Raw genomic sequence first — 16,407 nt, forward strand, 5'->3', positions numbered from 1 at the left:
GAAACATCAGATGTATTTGGAATTCAAGCTCCAGTGTAGCTGTGCTGCCAGGCAAGCAGAGGCGGCGGGAGGGGGCCCCTTTTCCAAGGCAGAGACGCAAATATAAGTTGCCAAACAAGTTATCCTTGCAGCCAGCCCCACTGATTTAGGGCAACTGTCCCAGCTGCTGCTAAGGGCAGGAAAGGTTCTAGAACCTGGCCCTGTCAGTGATCTCATTATCAGGCATGTTCTGGAACTTCTGGGCTAAATACGCATTTCAAAGAACATGTAGGAGGGGGAAGGAGAAAGCCCCAGTCGCGCCTCGGAGAGGAGCTGCTTCTGCTGTCTCCAGGCTTGCGGACATGGATGACACCTCGGCTTCAGCGGGGTACGCCCACCCCCACATGGAGAGAAAGATGAGCGCCATGGCTTGCACAGTCTTCAACGAGCTTCGACTGGAAGGGAAACTCTGTGACGTGGTCATCAAAGTCAATGGGTTAGAGTTCAATGCCCACAAGAACATCCTGTGTAGCTGCAGTTCCTACTTTAGGTCAGTGCTTGAAGCAAGCCAAGCAAGGGAACAGATGCAGTGACTGTCTGCTTGTCTAGCGTAATGGTTTTAAAATGGATTTGGGGTGGACGGAAACCCTGGAACTGGCATCCGTTGTCTAGCCAGAGTCCCGATAATGGCCTAGGAACCAGTATCAGGCCACAGTCTAATATTTACCCGTAGCCCTGGAAACTGGTGTCCAGACTGTATCCACAGAGCAGGAACAGCCTGGGAAGGGCCATTCTGGGAGTCCCGACACTGCCCTGCCAAGATGCCTGGCTTCCTCCCACGTAAGCCAGAGGAGATTTCAGTTTCCCTCCGTTGTCTCTGCTGCAACCAGGCAGCCAGTCATTCTGCGGCTACTTATCCCCTGGGAACTCTCCCCAAGGCCCCAACTCATTTAACGCAGGCCAACAAGCCAATCAGATGTTGGTCACTATCCTGTAGTCAGATTTAAAACCCAAGGTGAATAGGTCCACCCTGCCATTGCTCATCCCCGAGTCGTCTATCCACCTGGAGTGGGAGCTGGTGAAGAAGGGACGTATACGTAAAACGGTAGATTTTGTGTAGGCTGTTTGGTTAAAGTGTTGCTTCTTTTCCAGGGCTTTGTTTACCAGTGGCTGGAACAACACGGAGAAGAGAGTGTATAATATCCCTGGCATTTCCCCGGACATGATGAAGCTAATTATTGAGTATGCCTATACTAGGACAGTCCCAGTCACGGCTGACAACGTGGAGCGGCTGCTGGCTGCAGCAGACCAGTTCAACATAATGGGCATTGTCAGGGGGTGCTGCGAGTTCTTAAAGTCTCAGCTGTGCTTGGAAAACTGCATTGGCATCTGCAAGTTCACAGAGTACTACCACTGCCCGGACCTGCGGCAGACGGCCTACATGTTCATCCTGCATAACTTCGAGGAAATGGTAAAGGTGTCTACGGAGTTTCTCGAGCTCTCGGTCAATGAGTTTAAAGACATCATTGAAAAGGACGAACTCAACGTGAAACAAGAAGATGCAGTGTTCGAGGCCATTCTCAAATGGATTTCCCATGAGCCCCAAACCAGGAAACAGTACATTTCAGTCCTGCTGCCTAAGGTCAGGTTTCTGCTGGTTTTCTCTCATGCTAAACAGTGGTGGATGGCACTGGAAGGAGCTAGAGTAGCAGCTCCTTAAACTGAAGTTAGTGCACAGGAATGTATAACAGACAGCGGCTGTGCAAAGATTTTCCCACACTCAAGCCAGCTAGGCCCCAGTCCTGTAACCAGATCCCTGTGAGGGAGCCTGGAGAGTCCACAGAGCTTTGCACAAGCATGGGGGCTGACCAGGATAGCAGCAAATCCTTGCCAAGGAGCCAGAGGCTGTGGAGGGGGAAAGCTGGACTGTGGTACCAAGAATTTTTCTTTAAACCAAGGAAATTAAATCCCCTCAAAACTTAGTTAACACAGTGTTAAGATTGCCCCTGAGGGGCTGACTTAAACCTCTGAGACCCAGGAGAAAACAAGATAATATGGATGAAACTTCCCCCCCCCCCTTGCAATCTTAATTCGGCCTCCCACCAGAGCCCAGACACACCAATCACACACTCTAGCACTCTATCCTCATGGGTAGATTAATAGATTCATAGACTCTAGGACTGGAAGGGACCTCGAGAGGTCATCGAGTCCAGTCCCCTGCCCTCATGGCAGGACCAAATACTGTCTAGACCATCCCTGATAGACATTTATCTAACCTACTCTTAAATATCTCCAGAGATGGAGATTCCACAACCTCCCTAGGCAGTTTATTCCAGTGTTTAACCACCCTGACAGTTAGGAACTTTTTCCTAATGTCCAACCTAAACCTCCCTTGCTGCAGTTTAAGCCCATTGCTTCTTGTTCTATCATTAGAACACATGAGCATTGTGGGATAAAGGCCAACACGAGTTCCTTGCTAAGGCAACACTAGGGTTTAGGACAAGCGTTGCAAGCAGGAGCGACTTACACTTGGCCTGCACTCAGACACTGAGCCTGCTCCACACAAACCACCCCAGGGCCTGGGAAGTACGGTATTCCCATTAATAAGCCTCTCAGATAGCCAGTCTTCCTTTCAGAGTCCCTGCTCCAACATGGTTGAAATCGAACTATTTCTAGCAGGCCAGTCCTGTAGTACATAAAAACCACCCGGAGACGGCTCTCCTGACCACCCACCCTCCATCTTGATTCCCGCCTCCCCTTTGCCTTTCCAGGTTCGACTAGCTCTGATGCATGCTGAGTATTTTATGAACAACGTTAAGATGCACGACTATGTAAAGGACAGTGAGGAATGCAAGCCTGTCATCATAAATGCACTGAAAGCCATGTATGATCTCAACATGAACGGCCCCTCAAGTTCCGATTTCACCAACCCGCTCACGAGGCCTCGCCTGCCCTATGCAATTTTGTTTGCTATTGGTGGATGGAGTGGGGGTAGCCCGACCAATGCTATTGAAACGTACGACGCCCGGGCAGACAGATGGGTGAATGTCACGTGTCAGCAGGAAAGCCCCCGGGCTTACCACGGTGCTGCCTATTTAAAAGGTTACGTCTATATCATTGGAGGATTCGACAGCGTGGACTATTTTAATAGCGTCAAACGGTTTGACCCACTTAAGAAAACATGGCACCAGGTTGCTCCCATGCACTCGAGACGCTGCTACGTGAGCGTCACCGTTCTTAACCACTTCATCTACGCCATGGGAGGATTCGATGGCTACGTGCGGCTCAACACAGCAGAACGGTACGAGCCAGAGACAAACCAGTGGACGCTGATTGCACCCATGCACGAACAGAGAAGCGACGCGAGTGCCACCACGCTGTACGGAAAGGTAAAAAGGACTTGAGCTTACGGAATGCAGCTGCTGCCATAGCCCTCCCCTCTGGTGAGCAAGAGAGCCGCCGTCCGTAGCATGGGAGCGTTAAAGAGTGCATGTTGTAATAGTCGCCGATAGAATCACTGGGATTTACTGGAATGCAGAAGGAACCGAGGCCAGCACACACGTCCTGCAAACCCCCCAGATCAAATACAACATCTTAACACTAAGGCCTGGTCTACACCCAAAACTTAAGTCGACCCAGAAATGTCGCTCAGGGGTGTGGAAAATGCACACTTCCCAGAGACGTGGTTAAGCTGATCTAAGCTGCGGCATAGAGACCGCTAGATCCATGGAAGAATTCTTCCATCAATGTAGCTGCTGCCTCTTGTGAGGGTAGAGTAACTGCTGTGATGGAAAAAACCCTTCTGTTGCTGTAGCACATGTCTATGCTACACGGCTGCAGCAGCACACCTGCAGTGCTGTACGTGTGCTGCTGTGGTGTCCGTAGTGTAGACAAACCCTAAGATACAGCACCATATATTGATGGAGGTGCTGTCTGCGCCCAAAAGTACAATAGCCTGGACAGTCATTATTCCTTGCATTAGGGTAGGGGCTTCAGCTGAGGGCCCCATTGTTCTAAGCACCTCCAGCTGATCGTCTCAATGGATAAGGCAAAGGGAGGAAGGGGAAGCAAGAGGCATGTAAAGGGGAAGTGGTTTGCCCAGTCACCCTGCAGCTCAGTGGCAGAGCTGGGACTAGAACCCAGGTCCAGAGCAAAATTCTGCTTTTGAGCTACAACTGTTGATTTCAGAAGTGGTAGAGACGTGGTCCGGAGATACAAGCTGGCCACTGCTTGTTAATCTTTTTTCAGAAGCTTCTCAAATTACAAACATTGGAAAAATACAAACGTAAGCATGAAGACGAAACAGGAGCAAAGGTACCTTTTGTAGCCGCTCCCCTTCTCTGACCGTAGCTGATGAAATCCCTGTCCCAGGACTGATGTGAGCACTCCCACGGACGCCCAGGTGTGGTTAGGATGTCCAAAGCTAGTAGAGGGGAGAGAGACTTACTCCGCATGTGCTAATATTGAGTTAATATTTTTTCCTGTTATAGAGCTATGCATGCAAAAATCTGTCAGAGCAAGAACTGCTCACATAATTCCAGTACAATATTAGATGCAAAAATATTTTGTATTTGGTATATTTGCTAGAGACAGGCATGTAGCAAGATGATTTAAAAAAAAATAATCTGTAGAAGTTAAATGTTTTCAGGGTTTTAAAAAAAGTGGAAATGCAGCAGCTCAGGATCCTGGAGGCCAGAGTAGTACTGAGATCGCATAACACAGAGCAGGGGACACTAGGAATCAGGAATGCTGGGCTGTAATTCAACTCGTCCATTGATTCAGAGGCTCGTCACTGGTCTGTTTTCCCTGGTTATGGCAGGTCCTTGGAGGGGGAGAGGAGGCCTATGAAGTATATTTGTGATGAGCTTTGAAAATCTTGCTGAAAGGAGCTGTAGCAGTGGAAAGTGTAACTGACACGCCCACTGGACTGGTGATCTCTCTGTCACTCTCCACTTCCCAACTAACCCTTTAGACCCTGGTACGACAGACCTTGGCTGTCCAAGAACAGAAGGGCACGAACATACGAATGTGGAGAAGATTAGAATAGGGGACTGCAACCTCTTACTCCTGCTGTTCAGCTAGAGTAGTGGTTCTCAACCTTTCGTACTGGTGACCCCTTTCACACAGCAAGCCTCTGAGTGTGACCCCCCCCTTATAAATATGTAAAAAAGTGTTTTTAATTTAACACCATTATAAATGCTGGAGGCAAAGTGGGGCTTAGGGTAGAGGTTGACAGCTCGCGACCCCCATGTAATAATTTCATGACCCCGAGGTGTCCCGATTCCCCGAGCTAGAGGATTCCTAGTACTTCTATAGAACTCCCATCTCAAGAAACAGAAGTCCAAACTCAGTTCCCCCGCGGTCAATCACTGCATTTGCATTAACCCTGGCCCAGGAAAAGAGGATATTCCAAAACAGAATAGGATCGTTTCATTTCCCCCCCACAAATAGAAATATTGTAATCTTTTTAAAACAGGTCTATATATGTGGTGGGTTCAATGGAAATGAATGCCTATTCACAGCTGAAGCATATGATGCTAAGACAAACCAGTGGACACTAATTGCACCAATGAGAAGCAGAAGAAGTGGAATAGGAGTAATAGCTTACGGAGAACACGTCTATGCGGTAAGGTGACAGCTGTTGGCTTTCATTATGGTGGATGTACGTGTGGCTTTCACTCTAGTTAAAGTGCTGGAGCAGTGCTCATACATTTCATTCACTCTCTGTCTACAGGTGAGATTTCAAGAGGCAAGGTTGAGCAAAAATGAATGAACCACTTATTGAGAAGGGGCAGAATAAAATGCATTTTTCCTCCATTTAAAACATAAAACATAAGAACAGCCAGACTGGGTCAGACCAAACGTCCATCTAGTCCAGTATCCTGTCTACTGACAGTGGCCAATGCCAGGTGCCCCAGAGGGAATGAACAGAACAGGGAATCATCAAATGATCCATCCCCTGCCGCCCATTCCCAGCTTCTGGCAAACAGAGGCTGGGGACACCGTTCCTGCCCATCCGGGCTAATAGCCATTGATGATCCTCCATGAACGTATCTAGTTCTTTTTTGAACCCTGTAATAGTCTTGGCCTTCACAACATCCTCTGGCAAGGAGTTCCCCAGACTGACTGTGCATTGTTTGAAAAAATACTTCCTTTCGTTTGTTTTAAACCTGCTGCCTATTAATTTCATTTGGTGACCCCTAGTTCTTGTGTCATGACAAGGAGTAAATAACACTTATTTACTTTCTCCACACCAGTCATGATTTTATAGACCTCTATCATCTCCCGCCTTAGTCGTCTCTTTTCCGAGCTGAACAGTCCCAGTCTTATTAATCTCTCCTCAGATGGCAGCCGCTTCATACCTCTAAAAAAAGTTTTGAAATGATTTTAACAGCTATAGCTTTGAAATGAAGTTTGGCAGAGAATTAGCCCTGATGGAGAAATGTCTTTCATGGTCCTACTGAAGACATTTAACAGGTCCAATACCTTGAGAAATGCTGTTCTTGGATGTTCCTTACTCAGTCTTTATTTCTAACCAGTGTCATGAGCAATACGGTACCACTGTACACAGAACCGTGCCTAGGAGGGTGCGGGCCCAGGACAACCTCCTGCACCCCAGGCCCCAGCCCCACTCCACCCCATCCCCCAAGCCCCCGCCCTGGCCCCACCTATTTCCGGCTTTCACCACCTTCCCCAAGCAACGCTGGGAGCTGGCGGGGCAGGCTGGGGCTAGGTCACTCGCTGCTGCCAGCACCAGGCCCCCTGCTAACCACCTAGGCTGCCCTGGACCCTGTGTCCCAAAGCATGGGGCTCCCCAAAGTGCAGAGGTTGCCCTGGTTCATCCTATGGACAGGATGGCTCTGACTGTACGTATACAGCATACAGAGGAAAGCTCTCTCAATTATGGTGCAGCTGTTAAGGTGGGAATTGAGGGAGGCACACACAGTGAACATACAGAAGAACCTCAGAGTTACAAACAGACCAGTGAACCACACACCTCATTTGGAACCGGAAGTACACAATCAGGCAGCAGCAGAGACAAAAAACCAAATACAGTAGAGTACTGTGTTAAACGTAAACTACTAAAAGAAAATAAAAGGAAAGCAGCATTTTTCTTCTATATGGTTAAGGTTTCAAAGCTGGGGTAAGTCAATGTTTAGTTGAAAACATTTGAAAGAACCACCGTGTTTTAAGAACTACCTCCATTCCTGAGGTGTCATAATTCTGAGGTTCCTCTTGCTTCAGTGAATGAAGTGTGCACTCATCAGCTACTCACATTTTCATGGAATAGGGTCTTCTGATTCTCCTTAGGCATTTAGTTCCAGATTAGGACTTTTGCACTAAGTTATACTCATCCCTTTGTGTACAAGCAGTAAGATCAATATCCTCAAATACAATATAAAAGTTTACCTATAACCTTAGAATGTTGTATACAATGAAGAGAATATTTTTACAATATACCCCAGATGAACAACCTAGAGGAAATGAAAGTTTAGAATATGAATGTCTCCTAAATTCATAGGAAACTACTCTATTCAGCTGTCTCATTCCCCAAAATTTCACCTAAAATAGGCTGTGCACGTGTCATGTTTATAGCTCAACTGTTTAACCTCCAGTAACATCTAAGGAGGTAATGGAGCTGAGAAAGGTTGGTACTGACAGTTATTGAAATAAATATCCAAGAGAATTTATATGAAGTCAGAAAGATAACGGAGTGTTTTTGAACAGGTAGGCATCAATTGTGACAAGAGGCTACACATATCCAAGGTTGTAGAAAACTGAATTGTATTGTGTTTGAGAAATAATATGATGTAATTTGGAATACTATTATAATGTTGCACTTGGAACCTTATTTGTTATTTCCCCACTTTGAATGCTTGACCTCACAACCTTACAATTCTCTTCATGTAGTTTTTAAGTGAATTTTGGATTATTTCTACTTAACTCATATACATCCTGTGCCTTTGCCTCCTTTAGATGTAAGAATGTAAAATCTGACTATTCCAACAAACATTTTTGGCAGTTAGATTTTACCATAACTAGAAAGAACCAAGTAGTAGTCTGCAGTAAGTGAACATGCAGAATTAAGGGTCTGATTTTCAGAAGTGCTGAATACTCACACTTCTAGTCAATGAAGCTGAATATGCACAGAATTTGGCCTACTGAATATACACGAGTCCTAAACCCATGTAACAATTCAGCCACCTAATGCAGGCCCTTCCTCAGCTAGTAAACTCCATATTTCTTTGATGTCTACAGGTAGGAGGCTTTGACGGCGCCAACCGTCTTCGGAGTGCAGAAGCCTACAATCCAGTTGCCAACACCTGGCGTACAATCCCAACCATGTTTAATCCCCGTAGTAATTTTGGCATTGAAGTGGTGGATGACCTTCTGTTTGTGGTGGGTGGCTTTAATGGTTTCACTACCACATTCAATGTTGAATGTTATGATGAAAAGACTGATGAGTGGTATGATGCCCATGACATGAGCATATACCGTAGTGCTTTGAGCTGCTGTGTGGTGCCAGGACTAGCCAATGTTGGGGAGTATGCTGCCAGACGAGACAACTTTATAGGATTATCACAGCGAGATGAAGTCAAATACTCCTCTTCGACAAGTACCCTACCTGTATGAATAGCTCCACTTAGCTAATAAAGTCTTCTAAGCAAGAACTGTATGTATTCACTTTTTAAAATAAAAGCAATTGGATACAAACTCACAGGAATAGTCAGTCCTGGAAATTGTTTCATTCAATGGAGCCAGACATCTATCATTTACAAACATGGGTTATAGTGCTAAATAGTGCATACCTGGCAAAAAAGCATATGGAAGACCACAATAATAGAGAAATAAAAAACTTTTATTACAACAAAACATTAGAACAATGTTTAGTTTCAAGAACTTAAATATTACAATATTCTTTGTTTCAAACAGAAACTCTACTTTACCTTACAGGAAGCAATGTAATTCTTCCCGGTATGGAGGTTACTGCTTGTCCAAGCAATTGCAGAAGCCTGCACTAAAACTGACAGAAGAGAACAGCTGCCTTATAGGTCATGGGATCCAGAGTGATGTGGATCCATGAGGAATATCTATGACTATTAATGTTCTTCAGACATCTAGTTATTTCTACATTTAACATTAATGTACTTTATAGGATTATATCCTCAAGAGTGCTTGTATTAGGAAGCTTCCCCTAAACTGGTTATATTAAAGATGATTATATTCTATTTGAGACGTGGCTGAAAATAAAGCTAAGCCATACAAATACACTTATATTAACTGGGTCCTTTACAAACAAGTCTAACACTACAGTATACTATTGTAATTTCAGGTCAAAAGGCCCTTAAACTTCGTTAATCTGCACAATGCAGTCTGCCTCTAGTAAACAAAAATATACATTGACGCAATAGTCCTGTTATTTCACTGTTTACTGTAATGGAAAAATAATTTGAGGATAACATCAATAAGCAGTAGCAGAGAATATTTAGTGCATATATTCGATATGTTTGGGGTAGTGTCCTTCCAACTTTGTGCAAGAGAAGTATTAAAAATACATACAAAACATTTACTTACTAATAGACCATTTGGGATGTTATAAAATACTATGTACACATATGGCACCTAAAAATGATTACACTGCCAGTCTAGCTGGTCAGAGGTTTATGCTACTTCACTAATATTCTGAACAGAAAGATAGGACATAGACTATGCATTTCATGGCATGTGTTTAGTACAGCAAAAAAGGTATGATTGTCTTAAACGGCAGAATAGTCTGAATATTCTACCTGATTTTTTTCTTAATGAAAAACAGACAGGAGTCAGTTTAGTTATGCTTACTGGATATAGGTGTAAGATTCTTGTTAGTTTAACTACCCTGCTGTAACAATAGCTGAAGAGTGCCCAGAGTGTTTTACATGTACCACCACGCTACGCTAATCGAGGGCCACAAGGAACTTGTTAAATGGCTGACAGGTTAGTGGACTAAGCTAGATCCACAGTCAACACACATTTTAAGTTTTCTACATCTTATAACAACTACTTTGTGTACAATGGGCAGTTAGATTTTTTGTTTAAAAACACGTGCGCATATGCCATTGAGCCACATCATTTTTAAATAGGCTTTTTTACATTGAATTTAAGAGGTCCCCTGGAACTGGCATTATAAAAAGACTGCCATGAAATTGACTATGCTCCATAGTGCCCATCACTCATCATGCAAACTGAACACACCGGAAGTGAGATAAAGTGCATCACATGATAAACCAGGGCTGGCATTCACAAGTTAGACCACCCGGGCATGAAGTTATTTTTACATCTTCATTTAAGAATTTTAAGATCTCTAAGATGTACAAAAGCCAAAAGTTATTTCATGGCAAGGGCTGTTATTAATTTTTGTTATAACCAAACAAGATCATGCTTGAGCATCTGCTGGCCTAGGTTGATCTGTGGTGATATGCAACTCGAAGATTTTGCTTAGATTGCAATTAAAATATGATAATTGTGATATTTTACAACCAAATACTCTATCAGTGCTGTTGATAAACTACATTCATCAGCACCTTGCCAAATGAATTCATGCAGGTCTTTCAGAGCCAACAACTTCTGGATGTCAGCCTTGAACTTGAATAAGCTAACTGATTTCCCCTCTTAAACAGGTGAGACCTGCCTTGCAAATTTCGACCTGCCCGCTTGCTCTTGCAGCGTAATTCAAAAGCCAAGTAAAATCCAGCATGATGGTATTAGCACATCATTAGATTGTATCTGAGCTGTTACATTTTCATGGCAATTTTTACAAGCCTGGATTAGTCTGAATATTACAGCAAGGCAAGTTAATGATACAGAAAGTGTCAAGTGAATTTCAAGAGGAAATATTAAGGGTCATATGCAAGTCAGAAAAACCTGTACACATCATGCAGTTGAAAGACTTACCTAGTATTTCAGACATGATCTAGACTGCCTGCTGAATTGGAAAATGAGAAGTGTCAGTTCAGAAAGTTAAACTTTTAAAAAGAGTAAAATGTTTAGAAGAGCTTTCCAAAATTAGCTGCCCCCATTTAAGACACTCTACCATAAAATGAACAAGAGAAAGCAGCTTTTTCAGCAATGTTTGACTGTGTAGACATTTGGGATACCCTTGTTACTACTCCTTTCCTTTCCCTAAAATCCTGAGTTAGGCCTACAGTGGAAATAATCCAAACAGTTAAATAAAGGGAAGGTTTGGAAGAAGAGGAGGTAGAAAGGACAATGGAATTCACAAGAAATAATTGAGCAACTTTCACGATGAGAATAAGGGGAGAGGGCTTAGTTGGATGGTTACTTCTGGGCAATGATACTTCCATGGGACAATGTGTTGGATATTTCCCTTACAGAATATTGTATTAAATAATCTAGAACCAACATGGCCCTATTCATAAAACAATCTCAGATGTCAAAAAATTAAATAGCTTAATTTCACCCGCAATCATCTATAAATGCTGCAAACAGAATAAATGGAGAATTCAAACATTTGAAGACTGTGAAGGCTTAAGATCCCTAAAAGCTTCTTATTGGCAATTAGATTTTAAGAACTGATTGTTCCACTTCCCTAACAAATTAGCACTTGTTTCTGTTGAACAGTGTGGCACTGCTACTCTAAGTTTATAGAGAAAATATATCGACGGCAAAAAAGTATTGATTGTGAAAGGCAGGCTGGATACAGGTTCATTTTTCAAACTCTTACTGGAATTAAATGTGTGTCATGTTCGGGAAAAAAACTTAAAGTAGCTCCATTTTTAATATCCTGCTACGAAATAATTTTGCTTTTAGTAATCCCTAATGTCCTCAGTTATTTTAGAAGTGGACAGTTACTTTTTTACTGTTAACATTTTTACTGTTTTCACTCATTTAATCAGGTTGATTGTTTGTCTAAGTTTCTAATCAAGCTGACAAAGAAGAGACCCAGAAACATGAAGGATGTCCAGATAGTGAAATCATCCCAAGTGCTGTCTCAAATGCCATTTTAGTAAGTCTCTGATGTTTTAGCAATCATTTGTTATAAGTAAACTCTGGCATTTCTACAATATACAGAAAAAGTATTTAACACACACAGAGAAACATCCTGAAGTAATTTTATGAAAAAAGATTGTGCTTTTATTTTTATATAACAGGTATTCCTAACTATTGCATGTGCCTTCAGTTTTGGAGAACTAAGTGCACGGATGCCAATGGTATGTGAATTTCAGCTACTCAGGAGAAGAGAAGCTAAAGGAATATCAATATGTAAGTACAAATAAAATTGGTGCTTTAAGAATACAGCTGTTTGTTTTTTAAATTGAAGGAACTGTTGACAGACTAACTCCATATAAATCCTTGAAAATGAGGGTTGGACAAGAGAATTAACAGATTCTGCATCAAATTTTCTTAAAGTGTCAGGCATTTCATCACATCCCCTTAATAGGAATTTAGTTTTCCTGGGCTACTGTATGCTCCTCTCAATGATACATAAGAAAGAGGGATTTTAGGTGTTTGTTAACTATTTCCCATCCTCAGTATTTAAGTAAAGATGTGACTTTTATGCATCAAACCAGCAACCAGTTCAGTTATTCAAATCCTAATATATGATGGCACTGTATTGAGCCTTACAAAATAGATAGCACCGTATTTCTTAAACCAGGTTTATTAGAGGAATGGTCTTCCATGAATTAGCACTCAATCTGTGAGCGGGGCATTCTTCGCAAGCTTAAAGAATGCCGATGTATTTCCTGCATCTGCCGTATTCTATCCTTTTGCCACATCAAATTTTGTGGCATAGGGTATCTTTGCGTACCGTGTAAGCATCTGAATGGGATTCTTACATGGCAGGCTGTTGCTCTACAGCGAGGCTGCGGCATGGGAGGGAGAAGCATCCATCGCTTTCTCTCAGCACAATAACGATAGGCCTCTTTTCTGTATTGCTTATCTATATCATCACTGTTCTTCCACCCACCAATGATGAAAACATCATCTTTAAAATAGCAAATGGCCGCCCCTTCAATGCTAAGAACTTCTGGAGGTAAACTTTCAAGAATCTCCTCTGGTATTCTGCCAGAGATCTTTCTCTTAGCCTCTTCATTATCTATGGGGTAACTCTTGGGGCAGCATGATGCTGTCTGGTAAAAGTTTGTGTTGGCAACAGACATCTGAAAAGAGCAGTAGTTATCAATGAGTGGCAGAGACTCGATGTCTTGCCAGTGCCTTGTCTCCGTGTCATATCTGGTAATGACTGCCCTTAAACCATCTTCACTATCATCAACTGGGGTTCGAGCAGCAATGTAAACAAATCGATCTTCTACGGTGACTGCTTTGACATCACGTAAGATCTTTGGGGCCGACTCCAGGTTGTGCCATTTGTCTTGCTCGGGATTGTAAATGGTTACATCTTTAAAGCCAGGACTGAAGTTACCATGTCCACCAATACTGTACAAGTTCCCCTTGACTTCAATGAGGCCAAAAGAATGCTTTCTGGTTATCAGATGAGAGACTTGCTCCCAGACATTTCTGTTGGGGTTGTACTTTTCTACAGTCTTGGCAAAGCCAGGTTCCATGGAGCCAGCCACATAAACATATGATTCTGTGACAGCAACAGCATGTCCATCAAGGTGATTATGTATGTGAGGTAAGTTTACCCACCTATCTTCATCGATGAAATACCCCACACACTCACTTAAATAATCCCCTCCCTCTGACACACCACCGATCACCATGATGACATCCATGTTCTGCCCATAGCGAGGCAGCAATGCTACAGGATAAGCAGAATGTTGTAAATTACCAGACTGCAAGTTCTCAGCTCTCAGGGCATGACTTTCCACAGCTTCAGATACTAATTTAAGACAGGCTTCATTACTGGATACTAGCCTTTCAGATTTGACATGCCGGGTAAGGTAAGTGGGTTTCATCTGAGACAGTCTGAGCAGTTTAAAGAGTTCTTCAAAGTACCTCTCTCTTTCATCAGCGTTTCTCTGAACCCACTTTAAGACAGTCTCAAAAAGAACTTCTTCAGAGTCCACTGTGATTTCCAAGTCTGAAAGCCAGTCTCTGATGAGGTGAAAGGGTAACGTGTAGAACTCTTCATCTTGGATAACTTTGCAGAAGTTTCTTCTTATCATGTCTGCGGCTTTCAGGGCAAGCTGGTTCAAGGAATACATATGAGCTAAGCTATGAATAGCCACACAGTTGGAGAGATTCAGTTTTTTCTTCAGAAACTCTCCACAGAATTCCTTTAACCGCATCAATAAAAACCTGAAGAGCAAACAAAAATGAGTTAATACATGAACTGAGGGGAGTGAGGTTAAATCCAATCATATATCTTTAATTAATAACAACAGCCAAGTTCCTGATGTACTTTAGGAAGTCAATGTTACACAATTGTTCTTTTAACAGTTCCCTTTAGCCATCTTGTAGCCAATAGACACATTCAAGAGCTGCAAGCCAAACTGGAATACTGGCTCTGTTCACTAGGTATATTAACTGCTGGTGGAATGGGGGCACCTATTAGATCAGTACATTTAAGTTCAGATGCCTCCAACCAGTCCACTGTAACCTCTAGTGAATCATTCCTAAGGGAGATGAATTTGGTATGTCCAATCTCCAGGGTGCAGCTCAGGGAAGCTCTTTGGAGGTTAGGAATGCTGTGCATGATATGTGCCCACTCCCTGAAGGGAAGCTTTGATCCCTTCACCTTCAGAGAATTCAGGAGCTGTACAATTTAGCTAGAAGAGAAGGGCCTAATTACGAGGATACAGAGATGAGAAGATGGGATAACAGGATCCTGCTGCTATAGGAAGGACATAAGGACTCAGGAGAGCATGCCACTGCTCCACCTCCACTACTGATGATCCCTCCACATCTCCCCTGCCAGCTCCAGCATCCTCCCCGCTCATTCCAATGTAACCACTTTATGAATAGCTATGGTCCTCCAAGCTCCCTCTGTTGCCCACCACCTCGAACCCACCATTTCCCATCATCTCCGCACTTCACTTACTAGCCACCTCCATCACCTTCTCCCTTGCCCCTTCACCTGCGTGCCTAGGCTACACCAGCTTTTACCTTTCTCCACTGTGCCTCTCTGCTCCCTCACCTGTCTCCCCCCCCCCCCCACCACTCTAGCTACAAACAAACCAGACTGCTGCCTAGGGTGACAGATTTAGCCTGGCCACCCCAAATTTGAGTGCCACCCCATGCTGCACTAGATCAAAACGGAAAAATGGACGGGCCAAGTCTACCACAGGAGTGTGTGTGTGTGTGTGTGTGTGTGTATGTAACACATTGAAGTTTTGCAGGGGGTGGGGGTGGGGCAGATTGCCTTAGGCAGCCTCTGGCCAATCTCTTCCCTCCAGTCACCTGTCAGCCACCTCCTTTCCCGCCCCCTTCACCTGTGGGCCACCTCAGCCCACCTCCGCCTGCACAAGCCCCCAGCCCACTTCCTGCCCTTCCCGGCCCGCCCCCTCACCTGTCAGCTACCCCGGCCCACCCCCACCTCCTACCCTGCCCTCCCTCACCTGTCAGCCACCCCACCTCCTGCCCTGCCCCCTCACCTGTCAGCCACCCCGGCCCACCCCACCTCCTGCCCTGCCCCTCACCTGTCAGCCACCCCGGCCCACCCCACCTCCTGCCCTGCCCCTCACCTGTCAGCCACCCCGGCCCACCCCACCTCCTGCCCTGCCCGCCCCTCACCTGTCAGCTACCCCGGCCCACCCCACCTCCTACCCTGCCCCCTCACCTGTCAGCTACCCCGGCCCACCTCCTGCCCTGCTCCCCGTTCCACCCCACCTCCTGCCCGCCCCTGACCTGTCGGCCACCCTGGCCCACCCCGCCCCTGGCGCCCCCTCACCTGTCGGCCACCCCGCCCCGCCCCCTCACCTGTCGGCCATCTCCAGCACCTCGTGCACGTTGCCCGGGCTGACGCGGATGCTGCCCGTGTACATGAAGCCCACCACCGCCTCCACCGTGTCCGGCTCGGGCCCCCCCTCCGAGCTCCACTTGCGCAGCTCCACCCGCCCGGAGCGCGACTCGGCGAAGCCGCCCGACAGCAGCGGGGTGAAGTAGTCGGTGGCGGCGGCCAGCACGGAGCGGTGGGCGCGGAACTCGCGCAGCGGCCCGGCGCCGCCCCCGAAGGCCAGGGTGATGTCGCAGAAGAGGTCGAGGCGGCGCTGCTCGTTCTGCCGCCAGGCCAGCTCGCCGCAGTGCGCCGGGCACGCGAACTCCTCCGCCTCCGCCTCCCCGCCGCCGCCGGGCCCCTCCGCGCCCGGCCCGCCGCCCTCCGGGCCCGCCTCCTCCGCGCCTTCCCCCGCGGGCCCGGGCTGCGCCTGAGGCGAGGCCGCGGCCGCCGCCGCCATCTTGCCCGCTCGCCAACGGCTCCCAGCGAGACCCGCGGGCGCCGCCGGAAGGACGTGGAGTAGCACGGCG

The 16,407-nt window shown here is 45.6% G+C and overlaps 2 protein-coding genes across 4 annotated transcripts; one reads left to right on the plus strand and one right to left on the minus strand.

Annotated features, from left to right (window-relative positions):
- The first annotated feature begins 237 nt into the window (after positions 1–237).
- KLHL10 (kelch like family member 10) lies at positions 238–12,271 on the plus strand. Of its 3 annotated transcripts, XM_039516505.1 has the most exons (7): positions 238–529; positions 1,132–1,621; positions 2,751–3,368; positions 5,456–5,605; positions 8,239–8,379; positions 11,874–11,983; positions 12,129–12,271. In XM_039516505.1, coding segments are annotated over exons 1-7 (1,698 nt in total). In that variant the 5' UTR covers positions 238–341; the 3' UTR covers positions 12,130–12,271. The 3 variants fall into 3 exon arrangements, with proteins under 3 accessions (XP_039372439.1, XP_039372440.1, XP_039372438.1); XM_039516506.1 differs by lacking the exons at positions 11,874–11,983; positions 12,129–12,271 and adding an exon at positions 8,935–9,069 and having other exon boundaries at positions 239–529; XM_039516504.1 differs by lacking the exons at positions 11,874–11,983; positions 12,129–12,271 and having other exon boundaries at positions 239–529; positions 8,239–8,651.
- KLHL11 (kelch like family member 11) lies at positions 8,821–16,352 on the minus strand. Its single transcript, XM_039516503.1, has 2 exons — positions 15,862–16,352; positions 8,821–14,241 (listed from the first exon to the last, which is right to left on the minus strand). The coding sequence occupies exons 1-2, from the start codon at positions 16,335–16,337 to the stop codon at positions 12,663–12,665; spliced, it is 2,055 nt and encodes a 684-aa protein (XP_039372437.1). The 5' UTR covers positions 16,338–16,352; the 3' UTR covers positions 8,821–12,662.
- Between the last annotated feature and the right edge of the window lie 55 nt (positions 16,353–16,407).

The sequence above is a fragment of the Mauremys reevesii genome, linkage group 27 (genome assembly GCF_016161935.1).
Source record: "Mauremys reevesii isolate NIE-2019 linkage group 27, ASM1616193v1, whole genome shotgun sequence".
In the NCBI taxonomy this organism is placed as follows: Eukaryota; Metazoa; Chordata; order Testudines; family Geoemydidae; genus Mauremys; species Mauremys reevesii.